The sequence below is a fragment of the Aotus nancymaae genome, unplaced genomic scaffold, assembly GCF_030222135.1.
Source record: "Aotus nancymaae isolate 86718 unplaced genomic scaffold, 86718_ANA_hifiasm-v0.15.2.pri h1tg000020l, whole genome shotgun sequence".
Classification (NCBI taxonomy): Eukaryota; Metazoa; Chordata; class Mammalia; order Primates; family Aotidae; genus Aotus; species Aotus nancymaae.
In genome coordinates, this window is record NW_026988432.1 from 64,962,793 (window position 1) to 64,988,702 (window position 25,910).

At 40.7% G+C, this 25,910-nt stretch overlaps 1 protein-coding gene across 1 annotated transcript in view; it reads left to right on the forward strand.

Moving 5' to 3' along the window:
• Window positions 1-23,845, forward strand: part of RAB12 (RAB12, member RAS oncogene family) — a 28,774-nt gene extending 4,929 nt beyond the window's left edge. Inside the window, exons 2-6 of the mRNA XM_064379423.1 lie at window positions 9,229-9,289; window positions 17,359-17,497; window positions 19,639-19,728; window positions 20,356-20,460; window positions 22,607-23,845. Of these exons, the coding sequence (XP_064235493.1) occupies window positions 9,229-9,289; window positions 17,359-17,497; window positions 19,639-19,728; window positions 20,356-20,460; window positions 22,607-22,720 (509 nt within the window). The 3' untranslated portion in view covers window positions 22,721-23,845. The remainder of the gene's footprint in view (window positions 1-9,228; window positions 9,290-17,358; window positions 17,498-19,638; window positions 19,729-20,355; window positions 20,461-22,606) is intronic.
• The last annotated feature ends 2,065 nt before the right edge of the window (window positions 23,846-25,910 follow it).

A 25,910-nucleotide genomic window follows, 5' to 3' on the forward strand; every position in this document is an offset into this window, starting at 1 on the left:
AAAATAATGCTCCAAGAACTGCTTTTTAATCTATATATTCCATAATTCATATTCAAATATTTTAAGCCTTTTACATACAAAATTTTAGCAAAATAAATATATTCGAATACAGGAGAAGTCAAAGTAAGGCAATCTGGACCAGAATTCTGATTTTTCTGGGCAGTAAGATTTCCCTCAAAATGCTGGAGGCCAGCATAATTCTTTATTTTGCCAAGTAAGAACCTTAAAAAAAAAGATTTAAAATGACTTTAAACAATTAGGGAAGATAAGATACCACAGTTTAAAAGTTTTTTTATTTTACTTTTTTTATTACCATTTTTTTTTGAGGTGGAGTCTCACTCTGTCGTTCAGACTGGAGTTCAGTGGTGCAATCTCTGCTCACTGCAACCTCCGCCTCCCAGGTTTAAGCAATTCTCCTGCCTCAGCCTCCCAAGTAACTGGGTTTACAGGCACGCACCACCACACCCAGTTAATTTTTGTATTTTTAGTAGAGACAGGGTTTCACCATGTTGGTCAGGCTGGTCTGGAACTCCTGACCTCGTGATCCACTCTCTTTGGCCTCCCAAAGAGCTGGGATTACAGGTTATGAGCCACTGTGCCTGGCCAAAAGTTCTTTAAATTTATCTTCATTTTTCTCATTGTGTAGCAGTGCTCTAAACTTCACAGCCTGGCCTCCTTAGAGGATCGCAGCCTTTCCCCAGAGCCCTTTAACTTGGCTGCGGGCTGCAGTCCTTCCTGACTCCTCTAGCCCCTGTTGACATGAGGGGTGCACTCAGGTTGCCCACTGGTGGGGCGTCAGCAGGAGACGGCATGCGCTGGAAAGCAGGGTAGTGCGAATGACTTGAAACTCCTGCAGAAGTGCTCTATGGTGGTCTGCTCTTGAATGTTAGCCTGGATGACAGGTCAAATGCAGTCCGCCAGAGTCTTTACCTGGAAATTGACTACTTGTACTTTATTCTGGAAACTGGGAGCAGAGATTTTTGTTAGAAAACCCAGAATGAGCATCTCATACTGGATTTAAATGCTTAACTGTGTATTTTGTTTTGCTCTTCTGTATTTGTACACAGTCTTCCAAGCCTGACCAATCTGCCCATGTTTCACTTAAGAGAGAATTAAGGAAAACTGTCCAGAATTTCCACTCCAAAAGCCCAAGCTCTGCAGCCATGCAGTGTGGTTTCGCTCCATCTGGAGAGAACCTCACATAGACTCCCCTGCCAAAATGATGTAACATGATGACTCAGGGATGTGAGCATGAGAGGAACCAACATTTAGTTCTTATTCCCACATATGCTGTGTGCTATGTGATTAGGTTTATTTAATGAACTTAAAAAGCAAGCTGAGAGGCTTGACAAAGCGTCCCCTTTTGTGGACTAAAGTAGCTATCTTTCAGAGAAAGCATGCAGATTCAGTTGGTGTTAGGTTGTTTGTGTTGAATAAAAATCTATTTAAAGACCTGGCTGAAGTGCATTCAGCCTTTCTCTCGCTGTCTGCACTTATACTGAAGAAGAAAGCTTTCATTATGCATGACAGAGATCCAGATTCTTAGAGATTGCCTCTTTCCCTCCGGTCTGTGGAATGTGCCAGAAGCCATCTGTTAATGGATCTTAGAACTGGCTGTAGAAGGCAGAGTAGGCTCCTTTGAGAACTGATAGGTCCAAATTATTCTCTATCCTTGGGTGCCAGATACATTGTTCCAAAAAACATTAGTTTGAATTTGTAAAGAAAACAACTTTGTACAGTAGTCATTCTACAAATAGTTTTAACAGACCTTTTCCATTTATGTAAGACACCATCTTGCTCTTCCTTTCCCTGGGCACAAAGCTCACACGTGCACACCTTGTTTACCCTTTTCAGAGGGGAGCTGAGTCATGGAGGTAGCCATACGTGTTAGGAAAGAGGTTGAGTGTCTCCCACTTTAGGCTTTAGCTCTCCTCTTTTTGTCCTTTAATTCACACCTTTGACATTTGGAAAGTATCTGGAAAGCCAAAACTACAGACCAAAATTGTGCCCTTAATTGAGTGTGATTGTTTAAAAAAAAAAAAAAAAAAGAATCTTATCTTTTAAAACCAGGAAGCACAACACAGGCTAAACAGAACACTGTGGATTCCATAGAAAATGTTTTTCCTCCAACTCTGACAAACTCCACTCTTTGGTTTCTGGTGCTTAGTTAATAAAACAACCTGCAATTCCAACTCCACGTCAGCACTTGGGCAAAGGAATGGGCCCCTGTAAATGAGAATCTTTGTGTTCTTGTTTTTGTTTTTGAGACAGAATCTTGCTCTGTTGCCCAGACTGGAGTGCAATGGCGCAATCTCAGCTCACTGCGACCCCTACCTCCCGGGTTCAAGTGATTCTCTTGCCTCAGCCTCCTGAGTAGCTGGGATTACAGGTGCCCACCACCACGCCTGGCTAATTTTTATATTTTTAGTATACACAGGGTTTCACCAGGTTGGCCAGGCTGGTCTCGAACTCCTGACCTCAGGTAAGCCACTGCGCCTGGCTGAGCTTTGTGTTTTTCACGTGCCTCCTCTCCCCTCTTTAAGCCATGTGTGATAGGACCTCAACACTCTGTCAATTGGCTAAAGAATCACACACCTGCAGTCAAATTTTTACTTTTAATTTTTTGCTTAAAAAACACAAGCCTGGGCTACATGGCGAGAAACTCCATCTCCACAAAAAAATACAAAAATTAGCCTGGTGTAGTGGTGCATGCCTATAGTCCCATCTTCTTGGGAGGCTGAGGCGAGAGGATCACTTGAGACAGGGAGATCTAGGCTTCAGTGAACGGTGATGGCACCACTGCACTCCAGCCTGGGTGACAGAGCAAGAGCTTGCCTCAAAAAAGAAAAAACACTTCACCTTCTCTTTGGCCACCACTGTCTTCCCAAGTGGTGGTGTTTGTGGAAAGGAGATTTTTGGAGGCAGGTAGACAGTCCTGCATGTAAGTTCCAGCTCCACTACAGGCTGCCAGCTGTCCTTAGATAAGCAACTTACCTCAGTGTCTTCACTCATAAGAAGAAAAGCAAAGCAGGGTTTACACTTTGTTCCCATCTCACAGTATAGGCTCACATAAAAAGAAAATATCTTACATGTCTGGCTTAGAAAAGGCTGTTTATAATTCTCTTCTAATTTATCCTGTAGATCCAAAAACTCTGAAACACTCCCCAAAAAAATCCTTACCCTTTAATGATACACACTGATATATACATGTGATATAAATATCAAAGTGTAATCACATGTCCTGGGTAAGACATCTGTTTGACAGTCCCTGTGTTTTCATGGATCCATTCTGAGTAGTAGTGAAATTCTTTTTTTTTTTTTTTTTTTTTTGCATATGAAGAACATGTTATTAATCCACCGTTTGATCATGGGTTTTTTTCCTCCTCCCTTTAAATATTCTCCTCTTTTGACCAGGAACTCAAAGTAATGTGGTGGCATTTCAGATAGGGGTTTGTCTGAAGCCAAGGAGTAGAGAAGGCCTCCTGGTACAGGGGTGGAATTTGTCCCAGCCAGCCAGCTGCCCTGTCTTACTGTTAATTTTATATACTTGCCTAGCAATGCAAAGTTCTTTTTCAGCCTTAAATATATTCTTAGCCCCCTTCCAGCCTCTGCCTCTTGTTCATAGGTGGGGCTACACAGTGCATGGGAAAGAACACAGCCTGGAGCCAGGCAGCCCAGGTTCAAATCTGTGCTCTCATACGCACCAGCTTGGTGACCTTGGGCAGTCTCCTGGCTTTTCTGACTTCCGTGTTTTCATCTATAAAATGAGGACAGTAATATCTATCTCATAAAATTGTTAATGAATATACATTGCAATGAGTTAATGTAGGTAAGGCCCTTAGAATATTATCTGAAATATAGCAAACACCACAAAAGTTCTTAATCTTTTGATTTGCAAAGAGGACATACAGCTTTCTGTGGAATTCTCATACATGTATACTTCCATGAGTGGAACTGTCCACTCACTCTGCTGGGCTCTGACAGTACAGGCACTCCCAGCTCCAGCCACACCTCTCCTTGGAGGCCCAGAACCTCCAACTGTCCCTCCCGTCCGTGATGCAGTCCCTCATGTCATTGTTTGTTCCAATCAAGTGCAAGGCTGTCTCCTTGTGCTTCTGCATACAGAGAGACACAGGGTGGGCTTTATTTGCTTGGTGGGAGCATGCCAAGCCTGTATGCAAGCAAGAACAGATCTTCTTATACCTGGATGCACATTTGTCATCCTCAGGCCTGGATAAGCATTTTTTTAATGACACATGGTAACATTAGGATTTTAATAGTCCTGCTTCCGAGGTGATAAAAATATTTTACAGTTATAGTACTTAGTTTCTATTTAAATCCTTATAACACAGCTTAGGTAGGAAAAGCCAGATAGTATTAAATAGTAGGATGTCACAAGACAGGTCTACTAGCAGTGAGTTTGCATTCTCTTTTCCTTATATGGGATGGGAATTCATTTTGAGCTCTTCCCTAAACATACAGGTAAATGTTTAGTTGTATACTTTGATACAGGTATATGTAGGTGATGGAGTTTGGGCAGAAGACTGGCCTTATGTCTACATGACTTGTTTTTAATGCTAGATTTGCCTGTGTCTCTGTGACTTTAACGTGTTCCTTAATTTATTTTCTCACAACTGAAGATGCTTGCAGTCCTCTCCCTTTATAGGAATATTATATCCAATTTTAGATAACATTGTACAAGATATGTCCTTGGAAGAAAAGCCACCGTACAAAACTTAAGGTCATTATTATAAATTGGCAGTGACATCACAACCACTGTTTGTATTGAGACTTATTTCCAAGTCTGTGAAAATCCTTCATCTTCTTGAAAGTAGTAAGTAAAATCTGTGGTCTGGTCCAAGCTCCAGATCTTTGGTGGAGAGAGAAGTGACCTGGACGTGGAAGAAGAAGACACAGTCCACTCAACTGTAGTTCTAGATTTGGACCACAGTGGTGCTTCAGCTTTTTACTAGAAAGGAGCGTAAAGAAAGAAGTTTCTGTGTGTTTTTGCTACTTTCACTTTTGTAGCTTCTTATGGCCTAGCAAAAAGAAACAGTAGTGTGCAAATGTTTTGCTTTAAGGGGAACATAGAAATCTTACAAGCACTAAGTACAGGGATTCCTCCTGCTCCTTCTAAGACATGTAATAGGCAGCCAGGAAGAAGGCAGAGCAGTCAGGCATTGTCTTAACAGCTTGGCTGTGGGAACTATGAGCCACTTCAGAACATCTCGCGCTTTTCTCTTTTTCACCCATCTGACTTTTATTTTAAAAACCTTTCATTGTGGGCAGTGGTGTAAATTTGAGTCTTGGTTCTGCTGCTTAACTAGCCTGTGGTATGATTACAGGTAAATTACTCTGTCCTCTCTCTGCTCATCATGTCTTCCTTTATAAAATGGGGGTTATAGTTCCCCTGTCATTGGGCTGCTCTGAGGCTTGGATGTTGGGTGTTAACACTGATGTCCACTGTCATTAGTACTAAAGGAAATTAAAGTCAAGAATAAGACACAGGCACAGTTGCTCATGCCTGTAAACCCAGCACTTTGGGAAGCTGAGGTGGGAGGATCACTTGAGCCCAGGAGTTGGAAGATGCAATGAGCACTGCACTCCAGCCTGGATGACAGAGCCTTTTCTTTTTTTCCCTCCAAAAAAAAAAAAAAACTGACTTAAATAGAGCAGTCTAAGACCATTGATGATACTGTATCTGTGTAGCCCGAATGCTTTTAGAAAGCATTATTAAAATGCTTTTAGAATTCACCTAGTAGACTAGTTCTCTGTCTATGGGACTAGATAGAGAAACTGTTACCATAATCCTCTGGGATCAGTGTGTGTAGCTCCGGAGAGGCTATCAGCAAGGACAGCTGCCTGGTCCTGTGAGGAACTGGAGGAGAAATGAGAGGCTGTGTTGCTGCACACACTCATATTTCTCCTGTGTGCTGGGCATCTCTGCATTCACTGCTTCCATTCCACACCTGCTACTCAGGTATCTTTTATTTATTTATTTATTACTAATCAGTCCTGAATTTCCTTATTTTTTCCAAAAATAATTCACATTTCACCTTACATGTGCAGCATTTGATGGAGAAGAGGGGCAATTTCCTGCCATCAGATTTATTGAGCTGCTGTTGTATGCCTGGCAGTGTCCTAGATTTTAGGGGGCTGAAGATGACTGCATCCTCAGAGGGTAGGCACATAGTCTGTGGGAGAGGCCAGCAAAGAAGGAACGATGTGATACGGGCTAGAAGAGAGTTCAGGACCAAGAACTGGAACATAGATGAAGAACAAGGGTAAGGGTGGGTGCAGTCAGAAGAGTTCAGATGGGAAATCTAGGGCTTCAAAGCATTCTGGGCAGGCAAGGAGGTTCTCTAAGAAGAGAGAACGGCAAAGAAAGGCGCTTTGCCAAGTGCCTGGTGTGTTAATTTGGGTCAGTATGACTAAGCTTTTCAAAGGCAGGGACTGTCCCCATCAACTAAGTGGTGAGGGCTCCTTGCTTCCTCCCTTAGTCAAGATACCTGTAGGAAACCAGTTTTCACCAGGGTTGTAGATAGTAGTGAACACCTTCTTTATCCCTTGATTGTTAGTAAACATTTCCTCTTCTGTGACAGGAACTCTGTTGACTCTTCCTAAATAATCTGCCAGATATTTTAGGTTCTTGATGACTTTTTTCCTTGTATTAAGGATCATTATTGCTTCTATGACATGCCAATATTAGAAATAGACAATGTTAAGGGATATTTTTTACTTTTAATGTAAGAAAGTTTTTAGAAATGTTTAGTTGTGTACTTCGATACAGGTATATGTTTCTAAGCCAAAAATTGGATTAAGTTTCCAGTCATGCAGGCTTTTTAATGGCTGTTAGAGATGGTATAGGTATAGGCTATTTCATTTAAGAGTGAAGACTGTTTTAAGGAACTGGTTTTACTCATGGAACCATAGATCTGGCCACTGGATATTTCTCTGTTGTGTTATTGTCATTCATCTACTCACTATGAGATAGTCTTCATTTTGGCTGAACAGATTCTTTTTTTCTTTGGTTTTTTTCCTTTCCAACTTTTATTTTAGGTTCAGGAGGGGTTACCTGTACAGGTTTGTTACATGGATAAATTGCGTGTCATGGGGGTTTTGTGTACAGATTATTTTGTCACCCAGACAGTGAACATAGGACCTGATGGGTAGTTTTTCAGTCCTCTGCCTTCACCCTCAAGTAGGCACCGGTGTCTTTTCCTTTCTTTTCATCCGTGAGTGCTCAATGCTAAAGCAGGTTCTTAGCCCTATTTACTGTCAGGTGTTCTTTGCTTTGTTTTACTATTAGAACCAATATTAATGTCCTACCCTTTTATTTTTACTCATTAAATGTGATTACAAAGTAGTCCTACTGTAGGACTGCTGAAATTGGATAAGTTGCTAACGTTGGTTGGAAAGGGTTGTCTGACATATTCAGACTCCACTGTTAGCAGAGAAAACAGTGTAATCAAAACAAAGAGTATCTATCTGCTCTAGCTGTTTCAGGGACTCTTAGTCAGTTTAAAGCAGAGCTCAAAAGAAGTATCATCTGCCAGTTCTTTCCAACGAAATAGCAGCCACTGCTATAAGGTTTACAAAGTTACAGCTCCTTTAATTACATTTTAAAAACAAACTTACTTGAAGTAATTGGAAACAAAAGTAAAATAGAATAGTAGTGATCACAGATTATGTATTTGATTAGTAAATTCCAACAGAGTAGCATGGGAGCAGTGAAATCCTAACTCTATGTTAATATGAAGACAGTGTTTTGTCACTAAACTGTGCTGCTTTACACCAGAATGTAGCAATTATCTCCGCACTGTTTGTGTGTCTTGTAGAGTATCACTTGAAATTGCAGTCTCCTTGCAGCTGAGTGTTAAGCCACTCTTTGAAGATTCTCCATCATGCGAAACCTGCTTCCTGGGTCAAGGCAGTGTCTGAGCTTCCTTTGACTTTGGAAAGCAAATCATTTCCAGAACTGAAAGTGAAATTGAGTTAACCAGCTTTCCTTCAGGGACATCTGAAATTATGTGTTGTGTGAAGAGATTAATAGTTGACATGGAGTAATGCTCTTTAGCTTTGTTTTCTTGTGACATTTTATATTCATGCAACTTCTCTCCTAGGGCAGGAGGGCTGCTTCCCTGGCCACACCCTGCCCCAGGGCTGTAAACATGCCTTTTGTGTGGCATTGGTGTCCACAGTGTGTTACTAATTATAAAAATGGGTCACATGTTTTCCACTTCCCCTCAAGAGCCTCATCTGACTGCAGCACCTCATCAGTTCCCAGAGATGGGCAGTCAGGGCCTTGTCCTTTGTGGCCACCATGCCACTCACAAACGTGGGTGCCTGCTGGCCAGGGGAGCTGGAATCACCTACACCCTGGGTCCCAAGGAAGCTATCAGGAAGTCGTTCCTGTAGGGAAGGTGTCCCTAGTTCTAAATTCAGCCAGCATCCCTTTTGTTTCCCTAAGTTGTGAAAACTGTGTAATAAAATATTGTTGTGAATTATTTACATTTTGCATAACTGGAAGGCATATAAGATAGCATACACAAATGAAAACTTGGTTTTAAAAATATATCTGAAGATTTACAGGCTAAATTGAAAAGAAAAGATACACAATGGTTTGCTTAGTAATATTAAAATGAATTAAAATGTTGGGTATGTTAATTTGTATAAGAGTTAATTTTAAAATCTTCCTTCTCACTGTTGATAATAGAATGTTATGTTTATATTTACCTAAAATTTTCATGAGTACTGAAATTTTTAGTACAGTAATTTCTAAGTTCAGACTAAGGCTGTTTGACTAAGGTTAAGTTTGATTAAGTTTCCAGTGTTCTGTATAAGAATTTTCCCTGAGATAACATCCTTTTAAAGCCACTCATTTGTTGATGTAGTTATTAAATGTAATTTTGAACTGGTTTCTGTGCTGAACTGTGGTAGTAATAACTTGTGTTATGAACAGCAAATGCTAGACCGATCATTCAGGATAAGACATAACATGGGCCGACTTTCCCATGTTATGGGAAAAGTCCACTTTCCCATGTGGACTGAAGGATGAGAGATGCAAGGTTTCAGTTACTCCTTTTACTTGGAATTAAATTATGTCAGATTTTGTGGGTTTTTTTTTTTTTTTCTGATAAGGATAACAAAATACACAAATAGGATTATTTTGTATGACAGATTGCATCTTTGTTGTTTTTGCTTCACATTTATTTGTTTTATTTACAGGTGTTGACTTTAAAATCAAAACTGTAGAGCTAAGAGGAAAGAAAATTAGATTACAGATCTGGTAAGTGGGAGAGTCTGCACCCAGTAATGTGCTGTATGTGTTTAACAGTCCATGCACTTGTCTAATAAAATGAACTGTTTGAGCTGATTTGCCTCTCCTACTTTTCTCCTCTTTTGCTCATTTTAAAATTAAATGAACAGTGTTTCTTTAGATGAGGCTGTTATGCTATATGCCACTTGCACATGGGAATAATTGTATACAGAAGAACGTTACTTTAATGGTAGCTAGTTTGGAACCTTTTTGCCTCTATTTTCAAATAATTTATGTGATATCAACACTGTCACCACTAAAATGTTTGCTCAGATGCTTGTCTTCATGTCTTTATTTTGTATGATAGTATTCAAAGAAAGCCGAATATGTTCATAACCAGATTTGCGCAATCTGAAAGCAGGTCCCCAGCAGACAGTTCCAGAGCTTCTTGGTGGCACAGTGTGACTATGACTGTGGGTGGGCATATTCCTTCCGCTTCCGGCTGTACTGCTGATTCCATGGGATGTGAGCCCCCACTAATGCCTGCTAGAAATGAATCCAGGCCCCTTTCTCAAATCACAATTGAAATGAGAGACTCAACCAGCTGTGTTATAACTGCGCCCAGCACTAAGAGCTTTCTGTTAGCCATTAACCTGTTAACAGCCCTCAGGTGCTAACGACCTATCTGTGGAAAAAAGGATAAGATCTGGTCTGGTGGTGGCTTAAAAGTAGCCCCATTGAGGTCCTCTGAGAATGCCGTTTTGTTTTGAATGCCACAGCTGCGGTGCACTCAGCTTACTAACTCCTCTTGGCAGGTCACCCTCAGCTCTGATTGTTTGTCCACCATGTGTGTGTTTGCTTTCATCTGCGTTAATTGCTGCTTCATCTGTGGCATCATCGGTCACCTAATGCTTGAATGTTAGTGCCATGTCTTCATTCTTCATCCGTGTCCCTGTCTGGGCCACAGCTGCAGCCGGGCCGCAGTACTGCCTCCTGGAGGTGTCTGAGGTAATATCTTCATTTGGTCACCCTTTACTGTATAACGCACTTCAAAGATTTTTTGGTTTGGGGTTTTTTGTGTTGTCCGTTTGGTCTGCATATTTTAGTTTTTGGCTTGATTATGAAACATTAAGCCTTGTCTAAATACTTGAATAAACAGCAAATAGATCATTTCTTCCTGTGCTAGTCCCGCAGACTTTTTGTACATTGCTACCCAGCTTTTAAACACTGGAAGTGGCAGCAAAGTGTTTTGCACACAAACTGCTGTGTCTAATTATAAGTTCTGTAAGGTAAAGACCATCTTTTAAAGGATTTGGGATATGCCTCTCTCTGTACCTATTACCTGTCAGTGAGGTACTTTTTGATGAGGATACTGCCCCACAAAAGTGATGTAACCAATATTAGAATGTGTGATGACTGCCTTAGTGGGTGACAGCCATGCCTGATGACTGTGGCACATGTCTTAATGCATTAATACTTCCATCTTCACCTCTGATGGCAATATTCTGGTTTATAAAGTATGTCCTGGTGCCTCCCTAAAACTTTGCTCACTAAGTCTGCGCTGGTGACATTGGACACTCCTGGAATGTGAGTACAATTCCCTTGACTTAGAGCTAAGAATTCTGATGGAATTCCCCTGGGGAGAAAGTGAGATACTGTGGTTCTGCGAAGAGCAGTGGGCACTCAGAAACCATTTCTCTCTTGGATATAAAAGCATTCTCCAAAAATGACCCCTCTCCCTCGCCTGATTCTCCCTTGACTCTTGACTCCTTTGCCTTCATTCTCTAAATCTGTACACCTGTACAGCACTGGCAAAGAGTGTAACTAAGGGAGGAAGAATAAAATGCGTTGGATTTATGGAATGGTTGATTGCAAGCTTTCTACATGGAATGTTCCAGTGACTCAGGAAGTAAGATTTGTCCTTTCCTGCAAGGGGGTTTTGAACAGTGACTCACATATCCATTGCAGGCCAGCCACTTCATTGATCATATAATAACTCAAAATAAGATTTTTACCTTCTGAAATATTTTATTTAAAAGATGAAAACCTTTTTCTTCATTATTGATATCCAGTAGTTAAAAAGGAAGTGTTGGAATCATGGTTCTAATTTGTATTACTATTTGAAAGTAGTGACTGGCTTCTTTTGGAGTGAGGTGCAGCCCTTGTGCTGCGCTGGTGTCATCTGCTTTGTTGTGGGCGTATTGTCGTCATTTCGCTGTCATCCATTGAGAGCATAGGAGGAGTTTGTGTAGCTGGAAACAGTCCCTCAAGGAGGCGCAGTGGACTGTGCTAATAATAGAAGGCTCTGCTCCAGTTTTCTAGACTGGCATGAAAGCATTGCCAGTCGGTTTTTTATAGGAGGATCTTGTTGGAAGAAGTGCATTATTTACTATAGATTCCTAAAAGCTAAAAGTAGCAAAAGCTGCAGGTGTCTGTTACATTTTTGTAATGTTTTATGTCATTGCCACATATTTCAGTTTGTTGATTATCTGTGGTCAGAAAAAGGACCATTTTTCTCTTCTCTATGCTTTAAAGTATTTCTACATAAATGTTAGAACTTTATGTAAGTGTAGCTAAAATAAAATATGCTGACTAGGATGTAACTCAATGAATTTATATCCAAATGGTGTCCTGGAAATTATTTACAGTGAACTTGGAGTTGTGTTGAAATGGACTTGAAGCCATGAAATTTGTCGCTTACCTTTAGGCAAACACAGAATCAAAATGCTTTATATACGAACCCTTTGTTCTGCCTGCTGAACCAGTCCACTGTTGGGGAACATTGTTTTAACCAGTGTTCTTAGGTTGGCATCATTCCATTAGTTCTCTGCTTGGAAGAGGTAATATTTCATAGTCTAAATTGGTATATGCCCTGAAAGTTAGTAATTAAATAATTTAAGTGGACATATTAAATACCACAAATAAGAGGTTTTGAATTCTCCAAGCATTGTTGTATACCAAACTGAGAAAACAGAATTGCAGGAATTTTTCAATTTGCATGAAAAGCAGAGAGAGAAATAGAATAAGATGGCATGCTAACTGTAGTAAACGATGATTGAGCTGATGTTAATAAGTTGCAAACCTCTAGAAATCAGCACCTTATCATTACAGTAAAAACCCAAGTTTATTGAGAAAAAGAGGGAAATATTAGGATTCTACTTTTTCATAGAAAGGTGAAAGTATGATCAGTGCATTGATACCATCTAATTTTTTGATAAGTAGAGATAATGTGCGGGGCTGGCACACGGTAGGTATTTAAGAGATACTTGTCGAATGGAATCAACATTTCATTTATTCTTTGGCTGTACATGATAGCAAATAATTTAAGGGAAATACAAATAATGTAAGGGAAATAAATCAAGCAAAGGCACATTTGAGAGGAATAGAAAATAAAAGCTTTCTCAGCCCAAATATTTTGGGAATATGGAATCATCTCTCGAAGGAACATGCTTTTCTGCCCCCAGCCTTCAGAGCCAAGCCCAAACAGTGGCATTTAAGGAATGGGCTTAAATGGGAAGTGCTGAACTAATTCATGTTTTCTCATTGGGATTTTTGTAAACAACCGATTTGCTCTTTTGTTTAGAATGATTGCCTTAGGTTTTGCATTTTGAGGCTTCTATCCTCTTTCTTTACATTGGACTTAAAGTCAGCAGAGGCAGCTAACTTCTTAATGGTGAGCTTCTTAATGTTTCTGAGATTCCTAAGTATGCTATTCATGCAAAAACATTTTAAGCTACGTCAAAATTGTCTTTTACTATCCTTGTTCTTTGATTGTTTTTATTAAAACTCCTATTATCTGTGATTTCTCTGGTTTTGCATCCCTAATTTCTGGATTCTAAAGTCATTGAATGTGTATAGAAGTGCATGTGAGTTGACTTGTACTGAAAACCAGATGAAAATTGCCTAGAATAAAAAGTTTATTAAAGTATGTAATTTCAAAAATGCTTATTGAGATTTAGTCTGATTGTTATATTTGTGGTTCAGCTATATTGTGTTAACCACAGATTTCAGAGTAGAAAAATACTTATGATTTTTAACTTTTTAAAGAAATGGAGAATATTTCTTAACAATCCTCAGATAGCACAGAATATTTTTCAACATTAAAAGCTTTCAATCAAATCCTAATTTAGACAAGTCATAACTTGTGAGAATGGTAAACCATTCTCTGAAAGATAACTCTTCATTGGTTTGAAAGTAGTAAAGTGTACTCCTAAATGCCTAGGATTTAAGAAATAATTTTATTCATTGACTCTTTATGGAAACCAAATGGTATCTAAATCTCTTCCTTCTCAGCCATCTTGAAGGTGACTATTAGTGTGGTCTTTTAAGTTGCTTTTAGAAATCCTAAAGAATTTAGTCTCTATCATATTCTTCAGATTTCCAGGGTGTCTTTTTGTTGTTGTTGTTTTGTGGGGTTTTTGTTTTTGTTTTTGTTTTTGCAGTTCTGAGGCCAAAAAATGAAGTTTCTTTTGCCTTGCCTGATGTGGCATCAACTTTCTGTTTTTAAGCATGTGACCAGCGCATGTCTACTGATGATGTACTGCAGGACCCTGGTAGACAGCAACATACCTGCCTCTGCCCTCCTCATCCTCCAGTCAGGGCAGCAGGGGATCCTCATATCCTCTAAGACAAAGCAAATGGCTTCGCATTATGTGGAAATGAATTTCCCAGTGAGCTTTTCTACTCGTTTGACAATAAGGCATCACTATGTGAACTGACTTGGTGGCAGGTCTCCTCTGAAGGAAGACATAAATTATAGCAACATGGCAAGGGGCATTTTTAGGGACCCAGTAAGCTGTTGTCCCCTAGCTTACTCTACTGTGGTGCACTTGGGGTTCTTTGGAGAAAGGTAAATCATAGACGGTCTTTAAAGATATCGCTTTGCAAGTGTTAGTCCTTCTTGATCTGAAGCCTTCTCTATTGAGCTTTATTGGAATTAGAAATTTGTGGTGGTTCTCAAACAGTTTCTAGGCTTATTATAATACAAGATATAAACCAAAAAGTATCTGAGATAGGTCTCAATCAGTTTAGAGAATATATTTTGCCAGGGCTAAGGACATACCCATGATACAGCATCAGGTGGTCCTGACAACCTGTGCCCAAAGTGGTCAGAGTACAGCTCTCTTTTATACGTTTTAGGGAGGCATAATACATCAATCAATACATGTAAGATTTACATTGGTTCAATCTGGACAAGTGAGACAGCTCAAAGGGGCAGGGACTTCCAGGTCAAAGGTATATTTAAACACTCTGATTGACAGTTGGTTGAAAGAGTTATTATCTATAGAAAGGAATATCTGGGTTACTGTAAGGGGTTGTGGAGACCTAGGTATTCTCATGTAACCTCCAAGTAACAGGTGAAGCCTCCAAGTAACAGGCTTCAGAGAGAAGAGACTAAATGTTTCTTACCAGATTTAAGATCTGTGTTGATGTTCATGCTGGAGGGTATAGTGAGGCATGTCTGAGCCCCACTGCCCATCATGGCCAGCACCAGCCTTTCAGGGTAAATTTTAGAGTGCCCTGGCCGAGGAGGGCGTCCATTCAGATGGTTGCGGGGGGCCTTTGAATTTTATATTTGGTTTAAAAAGGAGAAACAGTTCTCAGCCGACATCTGTACTGATTGATGTGCTTACATTGTTCTTCATGTGGTTGAGGCCAGTGTCAGCCTGGAGAAAAAAGAATGCTTTTAGATTTCAAACAAGCAGTTGTGGAATCGTGGACTTCACTGTATTTGCAAACCTATCTGGTATCTTTCCTCCCTTTTTCTTTGACCACCTATTCCGTCTAGGGTTAAGAAAATAACAAGGCTAATTCTTTTTTTTTGGCTGGGGGATGGAGCCTTGCTCTGTCCCCTAGGCTAAAGTGCAGTGGTGTGATCTCAGCTTACTGCAACCTCTGCCTCCTGGGTTCAAGCGATTCTCCCACCTCAGCTTCCCTAGTAGCTGGGATTACAGGCACCTGCCATTACGCCTGGCTAAGTTTTGTATTTTTAGTAGAACTGGGGTTTCACCATGTTGGCCAAGCTCGTCTTGAACACCTGATCTCAGGTGATCCACCCGCCTCGGCCTCCCAAAGTGCTGGGATTATATAGGCGTGAGCCACTGTGCCCGGCCTAAGAAGGCTAATTCTATAGCATTTTTCATCAGTGGGGGACTCTTGGTCATCTTTTCAACAAAACCAGATATTAACCATCCATATCACTTAAAGGAGAATTGTACACCTTAATAGTGCCACTTGTCTCTGCATTTTCATATTGTTGATAACTGCCTGCCATAGAGCTGTTATAGCTTCCACCATTTGACACAGGAGGAAACAGTTCAGCTCAGAGAGGTTGAGTTCTCCAAGAAGCCAAGTCATGGGGCCAAGAATAGTGCCCAGGTGCCCTAGGACTCCGCCCACTCCCACCCCGCTGGCAGCAGAGGGACTCAGACACAGCTGTTGTCCATGCCAGGGAATGTTTGAGCCAGTGCTGCTGAGAAAATTCAGGAACAGCAGTACACTGCCCAGTTCCTGGCACATCTTCCCTGTTCCGCAGACTCCTTCCATATCCATTTCCCTCCGAATGTAGTAGATTGGGGACTCAGAACCTTCTAGAACAGAAGTTATGGTTTTGTAAGGGGAAGAAATATGGTCAAGTGCACATCTGTAGAGTATTAAATTTCCTTGTACCCTTATGATTTATTCTAGAAGGTCAGCACATTGATTACAAAGCTAACATTAACTTACATTAGTCTTTCAGGTATGAGGTAAGAAATAAAAAATTACTTTTATGCTTTGTTTCTGCACAAATTTTCACACTGGGAAGATATTTCATTTGAAAAAAAAATAAAAGTTTTACTCTGTACAGGATTCTCAAACTTTTTTGCCATGAAAATTCTTGTTTTCTTTTCAAAATCTTGGTTTGAAAGTAATTGGAGGCTGGGCCAGTGGCTTACACCTGTAATTCCATCACTTTGGGAGGCCAAGGTGGGTGGATCATCTGAGGCCAGGAGTTCGAGACCAGCCTGGCCAACGTGGTGAAATCCCATTTCTACTAAAACTACGAAAATTAGCCAGGCATGGTGGTGCACACCTGTAACCCCAGCTACTCAGGAGGCTGAGGCAGGAGAATCACTTGAACTCCAGGTGGAGGTTGCGGTGAGTCGAGATTGCATCATTGCACTCTAGTCTGGGCGGCAGAACAAGATTCCGTCTCAAAAAAAAAAAAAAGAATAAAGTAATTGGGACTTCTTGATGTTTTTGTTGGAATGTAACTAGTTCAGAAAACCTACTGTGCACATCCACAGGTGTCAGTGCAGATGTGAGGAGCTCCCAGCGGCCAGCAGGGCTCCAGTCGCTGGACCCACATGGAGGTGTTCTCAAGAGCAGGCCCTGCTTGTCTTCACAGACTCAGTGCTGCTGGTCTGACTGCATCTGCTAGGGTTATAACTGTGGATCTTCTTTTCTCATCTGAAGTGGTTATCATAAGCTGCCACAGGTGCCCCACCCCTGTCCCCAGCACTAGGTGGTAGTTAGTGAGCGAGAAATGAATTATTTGTGACTTGGCATTCATTTTCACAGTCCTAGGATCCCCACCATTTACTGTGTGTGTGAGCATGGAGTGGGTCATGCATGTATATAAAGTGTGTGTTCCTTGTGCGGCGTTATTGCTCCTGGGTATGACAAATGGTTTTGTAAATCACCTACAGTGTGAATTCTTAGGGTTTGCTTTGGAAATTTTATATTTAAAAACTTTTTCCCCATTTTATTTTAGAAAAACATCATATTTTGATGTTATATTAGCATTCCTATTGCTGATTTTCTGTCGTAAGGGAAAAAGTTGTTCTGGAGAGTGTGTTGATCTTGGTTCATAATCCATCTCCATTCATCTAATTTAGTTGTTAACTCAAATACAAAAGTATCTTGTATGTCATAGTTTTAGTCAACCTGAATTTTTCCTACTTTGTTTAACTGTAGTCACCAGGAAGAAAAAGAGAAATATGTGTTACTCTTGTTCTTGTGTCGCAGAAATACTGAAGCATTATATATGTTTGCATTGGAATGTGGTGTTGCTCACTTTGGGCATTGTTTGGGAACTGATTTTTGCTGCTCTTTCTTAGGGACACAGCAGGTCAGGAGAGATTCAACAGCATTACCTCAGCTTATTACAGAAGTGCCAAGGGGATCATATTAGTATATGATATCACTAAGAAGGAGACGTTTGATGATTTGCCAAAATGGATGAAGATGATTGATAAGGTAAGTGTTGGCATTTTTCTGTCCAATGTGAACTCTCTGCTTTGGAGTCTTAATCATTATTAAAAGAAGGAGGAGAAACACATTAATTGAGCAGGTTTTTATACAGACTAAACATCATTTAACCCATATTATAGCCTTCAGGATAGGGATGTAGTCCTGTGTTGTGGATGAGGCAAAGAAGAATTAAATTTATGCAGAATCAGGATATATATTCTGGTAGCATGGGCTATCTGACTACAGAGGCCAAACATGTTCATTCCTCTATATCCAGCTGCTTTCGTGGAATTAGATATAGGACATTTTGTTTCTGCAGAAAGGTCACTTGGAAACTCATCTCATGAACATCCACTGAGTGACAACCTTGAGATGATGGCCTTCTCCACGGGGCCTGCAGATGTCCCATGAGCCTCCGTCACCCACTAGACATCTGTCCTCACAATTATAGGTGCCCTTTAACTCCTCGTTTTGAACAAGAGGAGCGTGAGTTCTCCTTTGGCTCGTGATTGAATCATACAGATAGCCTGTGTCTCTGTAATTAATGTAAACCATGGGTTCTCCCCTAAGAAATGTGTTCCTAAACACACATTTAGAAGGCACAGCAGTTGGGAGTGGGATGTGATGATATACCGTTGACCACATTTTGAGTTTTCTTCCCTTATGCAGTAATTTGTTGTTTAGTTCTTTTGCTTAACAAGCATACCCAATATAAATTGGATTTTGTCTATACATTGCATTTAAACCTGTCTGCTAGATAACGTTGGAAAATGTTGCCAGCTTTACCAGACATATCATTGATGATGTATGCCTCTTTAAAATGTGTTAAGATTGATGGCTGGGTGTGGTGACTCACACCTGTAATACTAGCACTTTCGGAGGCCAAGGCAAGAGGATCACTTGAACCCAGGAGGTCGAGATCAGCCTGGGCAACATAGGGTTGCAAGGATGGATCAGACCTGAGGGGCCCCTGCCCCAGTCTGCTCTGAACTGGGCGTCAGTCACACCGGGCCCTCCGTTGGCACGTCAGCGGATGCTGATGTCCCCTCATATGGAAGTCACAGAGTGCAGTCCTATGGAAATTAGAAAAGAACAATCCTCATAGTCTAAAACTTTTAGAACTAATAGGATGAATACAAAACCAAAAGAATTGGCCTAAATCCTACCCCATTCGGTACTTGAGTTTGTGAGTCTGTACCAAGGTCTTGAGGTCTGACGCTGTCTTCCTTTTTTCATCAACTGCTGCTTTTCATCTTATTTGAGTGTCATTTCCTGAGTGCTTCCTGGCTGCGGGGCTCATTGCCCCAGCCCTGCGGCAGGTGCTGTCACTGTTGCCCACACCTCCCTGATAAGGGGCCAGCACTCCCGACTTGGCTGCGTGACTGGGCCACGGCCACACCATTCAGGTGCCTTTTGTTGCAATCTGTTTCAAATAACTTTTTAGAAATACACAAATTAAATTAGTTGCTCAAGATATTTTAACCTCATTTTTAAAGAGAGAAATCTTACTATGCCTATATGTATTTTTAAACTTAGAAGTGTAGCTTAACTTTTTTTCCTGGTTATAAAATTAATGATACCTTCATTATAGAAATTTGGAAAATCAAGAAAAGCACAAAAGTAAATAAAAAATCTGTAGTTCTGTCATCCTGAAAAACCAAATTGGCTTCACTCTATTTAGCTTTACATCTTGCTCATTTTGTGACTATTCTGTCACGGGGTCCTTCTGTGTCATTCAGTGTTCTTCTGAAGCATGTGTTTTTTTAATGCCTGTGTTTTTAAAATAACTTACCTGATTTTTCATCCATTTTGTTTGACTTTTAGGTTTTATTCAGTTGATAACCATTTCAAGTATAGAGCTTTGCCTGTATTTGAATCATTTCTTTAGGATGGGGTCTTGGGAATTGTTGGGTCAACGACCAAGAGCATTATGGTTCTTAATGCCTGTGCCCCAGTTGCTTTCTAAGATGCAGTAAGCCCTGCCGCGCCCCTGCCCGGTCCTGCCTGGGACCTGGTAGACCCTCAAAGACAATGGAAGTGAATGGACAAATAGAAATGAGCGAAAAATACTGTATTGGTTTACATTTCTGCTGTTAGTATATGGTGATGCCCATCTTTGAAATGTAGCTTCTTTTAACATTCCACAGTATGCCTCAGAAGATGCAGAGCTTCTCTTAGTTGGAAATAAGTTGGACTGTGAAACGGACAGAGAAATCACCAGGCAGCAGGGGGAAAAGGTGAGAGGGCTCCAGGGGCACAAAGGTTGCCACACACTGTGCTTAGCGCTTGAGGTACTGTTTCTTTTAATAAATTACTTTAAAAATTGCGAAGAAATTATTAATAAAGTGATAACTCAATCACATCCTCCTCATTTGTTTGCACTTTTTTGACTTCCTGCTCCTTTAAATTTATTCTGAAATGGAGGAAGAAAAAACACATTAGTGTATGCAGCATTATTATCTAACCTGACATTTTATACAGAGAAACATTTTAAGCCAAAAGTTGTTTTTCTGATTTACTTTAATGCACTTTAAACCTCTTTAGTTTTTGCTAAGGGTTGAATCGTGGAGGAATGATGCTGTTCACGTTTTAAATGTCAGATATGTTATACTTTTAGAAACTTAGGCAAGTCATTTAACTGGAAGGTCCTAGCATCACGTTAAGGATTTTTATTGTCTTTTGTTTTGCTAGTTGTTTGTAATGTAAGAATTTGCTATACTTGTGAACTTTATATTTGAGCATCAGTGGGACTTTCTACCCCTTAATCCCAGCCCTTCCCTTGAAGCTGAGCCCAGAGGCCTCATGCTCACACGCTGGTCTGTGTGGTACCCACACAGAGGAAATAGGTGTGTGTTTCTTCTCAGTTTGCACAGCAGATAACTGGGATGCGGTTCTGTGAAGCAAGTGCCAAGGATAACTTCAATGTGGATGAGATATTTCTGAAACTTGTCGATGACATTCTGAAAAAGGTAAAAAAAAGAATCTACATTATGAAAGTATTTCATCTGAAATCTGTTGTTTCCTATATTACTTTTTTATTGAGAATTTTGTATTTAGAAACCAAGTACAGTGGTTATGCTCAGACTCAAGAACCAGGTATGGTTGTTAACTCGGCCAGAGGTACCCAGCCTGCTGTACTGACAGCCGTTTCCCACTCCGGGGGCTTCTGGTGTCCTTGGGGTTGGTGTATGACATACTCACTTTGCCGTAAGATACAGCAGAGTGGAGTGACTTAACAGGGTATGGCGATGTGCTGTGTTTATTTGACATTTGCTTTTTCTTCCCACCCCCATTTTCTCCTGAAAATTCAGTTGGAGACCTAGCCAAGTCTGCAGGTGGTCTTAGTGGAGAAGAGAGCCCATGGTTCTATACTTGCATCCCTTCCTGCTCTGCTCCCTGATGGGAGCCACTTCCTTACAAAGACCTTTCCATGATGCTGAGTTGCAAGAAAATTGCTAGACAGCTTCATTGAGCAGCAGCAGTTTCTTCAGGCATCTTTAGGCTTACATTCAAAAATTTTTAATAAGAACTGAAGTTATAATATCAAGTGAAATTTGCTCAGTTCAAACATAATTCAGAAGCTTCTAATAAAGTAATTGTTTAGGCTGGGTGTGGTGTCTCACACCTGTAATCCCAGCACTTTGGAAGGTCAAGGTGGGAGGATCCCTTGAGGCCCAGAGTTCAAGACCATACTGGGCAACATAGTGAGACCCCCGTCTCTACAAAAAAAATTTAAAAATTAGCCAGGTGTGGTGGCGCATACGTAGTTGTAGTAGTCCCAGCTACTCAGGCAGATGCAGGAGGATTGCTTAAGCCCAGGATTTTGAGGCTGCAGTGAGCTATGATCGTATCTGCACTATAGCCTGGGTGACAGAGTGAGACCCTGTCTCTATTTAAAAAAAAAAAAGTTTATATAATTGCCAAGGTAGGTTATTTCTTTCTTTAGCAAGCTTACAACTCCTGAGAATGCAGACCATTTTTTAAATTATTAGTGTATTTTCATTATAGCTGGTTCTGTGAAAATAAATGTTTATGAGGTTGATTTGGTCTCTTCTACCATAGGGTATTAAATAGGCTGGACATTGTTCATGTGATATGAAGTGTCTTGAACATGGTTTTTTTTTGGCTTAGTATTTTAATGTCTAATTGATCTTCAATGATCAGAGGCCTTTCAATAACAATACTTTGTTTTTTATATACTTGTATAATTTGCAAAACATTTACAGTTGATTCTTGAACAACAAGGGGGTTAGAGGTGCTGACCCCCTAAACAGTCAGAAACCTAAGTATAACTTGACTCCCTACAAATTTAACTACTAAAAACTTGTCAATGACTGGAAGCCTCACTGATAACATAAACAGTCACTTAACACATAGTTTGTATGTTATATGTATTTTATACCGTATTCTTAAAGTAAGCTAGAAAAAAGAAAATGTTAATAAAAAAATAGGCTGGACATGGTGGCTAATGCCTGTAATCCCAGCACTTTGGGAGGCTGAAGCTGGCAGATCACCTGAGGTCAAAAGTTTGAGACCAGTCTGGCCAACATGGTGAAACCCCGTCTCTACTAAAAATACAAAAAAATTAGCCAGACTTGGTGGTGTGCACCTGTAATCCCAGTTACTCGGGAGGCTGAGGCAGTAGAATTGCTTGAACCCATGAGGCAATTGCTTGAACCCAGGTGTGTTTCTTCTCAGTTTGCACAGCAGATAACTGGGTGCTACCCGAGATAGCACCATTGCACTCCAGCCTGGGCAACAAGAGTGAAACTCAGTCTCAAAAAAAAAAAAAAAAGGAAAATAATAAGGAAGAGAAAATATATTTACTATTCATTAAGTGGAAATGGGCCATCATAAAGGTCTTCATTCTCATCGTCTTCACATTGAGTAGGCGGAGGAGGAGGAGGGGTTGGTCTTGCTGTCTCCTCTATGCGGCAGAGGCAGAGGAGGAGAAGGTGGATTTGGAGGCAGGAGAGGCAGGCACACTCAGTGTAACTTTAGTGAAAAACAGCCATGTATAAGTGGGTCTGTGCAGTTCAAACCCATGTTCAAGGGTCAGCTGTATGTGTACCTTGTAAGGTTAAAATGTATTTGTCTTTTTTGTTTATCCTTTAGATGCCTCTGGATATTTTAAGGAATGAGTTGTCCAATAGTATCCTCTCGTTACAACCAGAGCCCGAGATACCGCCAGAACTGCCTCCACCAAGACCCCATGTCCGATGCTGTTGATTTGTTACTTTGGAGACAAAGTGGAAACGATTCCTGGAAAGGGGAAAAAATGTTCTATTCTGCACTACAATCATTTTGACAATTTCCTTTCGCACTTTGTAATCCAAGTCAGAGCTATACACTAACTTGTAAATATGCAAATATGCAATCCTGGGTAAGTTTTGGTTATAAATTACCTATTTCCCTCCAAATTATTATATTTCACTCATTATCCCAGTGTCTAGTGTGCATACACTGGGAAACCTAGTACTTCTAATATGAAGAATGGGAGAAATGAAAGGTATAATGTTTCTTGAAATAAATAATATAATTGTCCTTGTTAATTATATTATGAGGACAGAAGATACTGTGTGAAGAAGAGAGAACATGGTGCTTTGCTCACTGTTTTAAAGAAAATTTGTAAAACTAAAGACTTTTTGAAAAACAGCTATCTTAAGTGCTTTTCTTTATTTACAAGACATTTCCCCCAGTGGTCGCATCTGAAGTACTGGAGTGTTTCTGCCACGAAGCAAAGCTCCATTCATGGCCGTCATTGAAGGTTATTTATTAATGTTACATAACAGTAGAATATTACTAGTTAGAGGGTTGGATTTGACTTGGTCTAAGGCCGCAGAATCTCTCTTCATGGCTTCCTAAGGGATGTACCCTTATGCTTTTAAGAACTACAAAGATTCAATAAAGAAAGAAATGTTTTTGAAACTATAGAAAAAGATTTTAAAACACGCTGCTGTCCTAAACAAATCCTATTTAAAGGAATTTTAAAGAGATGCATTTTACTATATCAAAGAACATATGTGTATTTGCCTAAACACTCTGTACCTTTGTAATGATAAAACTTCCCCCTTTACGGTGAAGCTTATTCCAATTAAGCCTAGACTGTTGTTTTTTTTTTTGTTTTGTTTTTTGTGTTTTTTTTCATTTTTGTTTTTTTTTGATCTGATAATGAATTTGTGAACTCTATCTTTGGTATATCTTTTATTAAACTGCACTGTTTTGTTTAGTCAAGGTAAATAAGTAATTATGTATTTGAATAACTTGGTGTGTCTTGAGTGTTGTGGTATGAAAAGCATTGTGGTCTTTCTACACTAATGAAGTGCAAATAAAATTTTGTATTTATGAATGACAGTTGAGTGGCCATATTTATTTATGGAATTATACATTGTATATATGACAGTATTCTCCATGAGCTCCAGAGCTTAATCCTTCTTGAGTGTTTAGACAGGAAAAGTATAGTCCTCCACTGTGGAAAAGAGTTTGGTGGTTTCTCAAAGGGCTGAACATAGAGCTACCATATGATCCAGCAGTTTGACTTCTAGGTTTACCCAAAAGATCAAAAGCAGAGACTCAAACAGGTGCTTGTACACCAGTGCCCACGGCAGCATTGTTCACAAGAGCCAGACGGTTGAAACAGCCCAAGTGTTCATCAGCAAAATAATGGATAAACAAAATGTGTGTTTTACAAACAATGGGGTATTCATCCTTAAAAAGGAAGGAAATCCTGTCACACGTGCAGTGTGGATGAACCTTGAAGACATTACGCTGACTGAAATAAGTAGTCACAGAAGGACTGGTACTGCCTGAAAGCACTTACGTGAGATGTATGTAGCACCCAGATTCATAGAGGCAACATAGAACAGTGGTTTCCGGGCTGACAGGAGAGGGGATGAGGCGTTGTTGGTTCTGGGTGCAGAGTTTCAGCTGGGGAAGATGGACGGTGGCGATGGCAGCACAGCAGTGCACAGGGACTTTAATGCCACTGAACTGTAGACTTTGAAACAGTGTATACATTGTCGTGTCCTCCAGAAAAGATTTTTATTTTAGTTCGTGTGTTTGCCTTTATCAGCCACAGTTGATCACGACTACCAGTGATTTACCTGCTCTCACCTCCCAGCCTGTCCTTTTTGTGTTCTGTTCTGTCATGCTGGGGCTAGGACGCTCAACCATATTTGCTAAACCCTCTTGCTCTTCCTTTTAAAATTTGGTGGAGGAGCTAGAAGTTGGCAGGAGGGAAGAAGGGGCTTGCTTGCTGTTTTTCCTTTCCCATCAGCCTCCCTGGAGTAACAACAGACCACCGGTTCTAGCCTACAGCTTCCTGCGGGACTCCCGGCTCCAACCTCACTGCACCCTGTTAGAGATACCAATGGCATCTGGGCTTGTCAGTGTCCTGCCAGCCGGGTCATCCCAGCCCCTGTTGGATTGTATCCTCAGCAGTCCCTCTGCCCCTGGGGTCCTGCCCCTCCAAGTCTGCGCTCCCCTCCTCAGAAGCTTGGACCTAGTCTTGCAGGGGTCCTTCCTCTGAGCTCGTGAATTGTGGCAGCACCCCCCTTTTTTTGCCCCCAGGGCTCTAGGGGATGGTAGCTCTTCCTTCACTTCACTGGTGGTTTAGCATTTGAACAGCCGTGTAGTCCCCTGTATTAAGTCCTTCTGTTTAGATATCCCACATTAGATAGAGGACCTGGAACCAGGAGTGGTCTCAGGAAACAGATCCTCAAAGACAAGTTCAACAAAAAGGTATTGTTTGGCATGGGCATTTGTATCTCATTCAGCGATCTGTGGTCTATTTTATGTTTACAGCTCACTTAGTTTCTGCATTTGTGTCTGTCAACTGTAGTATTAACAAAAACGCCATTCTTGTTTAGTAGGATGGTTTGAGGGTTAAAGTTGGACTTTACAAGAAGGCAGTGTGGTTGATAGCTCAAATTTATTTTATTTTATTTTTTTTTTTGAGATGGAGTTTCACTCTTGTTGCCCAGGCTGGAGTGCAATGGCGCAATCTTGGCTCACTGCAACTGCCACCTCCCAGGTTCAAGCAATTCTCCTGCCTCATTTTCCCAAATAATGGGATTACAGGCACATACCACCGCACCCAGCTAATTTTGTATTTTTAGTAGAGACGGGGTTTCACCTTGTTGACCAGGCTGATCTCGAACTCCTGACCTCAGGTGATCCACCTGTCTTGGCCTCCCAAAGTGCGGGGATTACAGGCGTGAGCCTCCACGCCTGGACTGATTAAATTTTTATTCTTAGGTTTTCCAGTAAGTATACTTTTTGGTTTTTCCTCCAATGAGTACGATTTGTGAGAGGGGGACTAGGGCTAAGTTTTCTAGACTGTTAATCCTCAAGTTGTCTTAGGGGCTGGTTATTCAGTATCCATTTTGCCAGTGGTTCTCATGCTGTCAGTGGCCTTTCT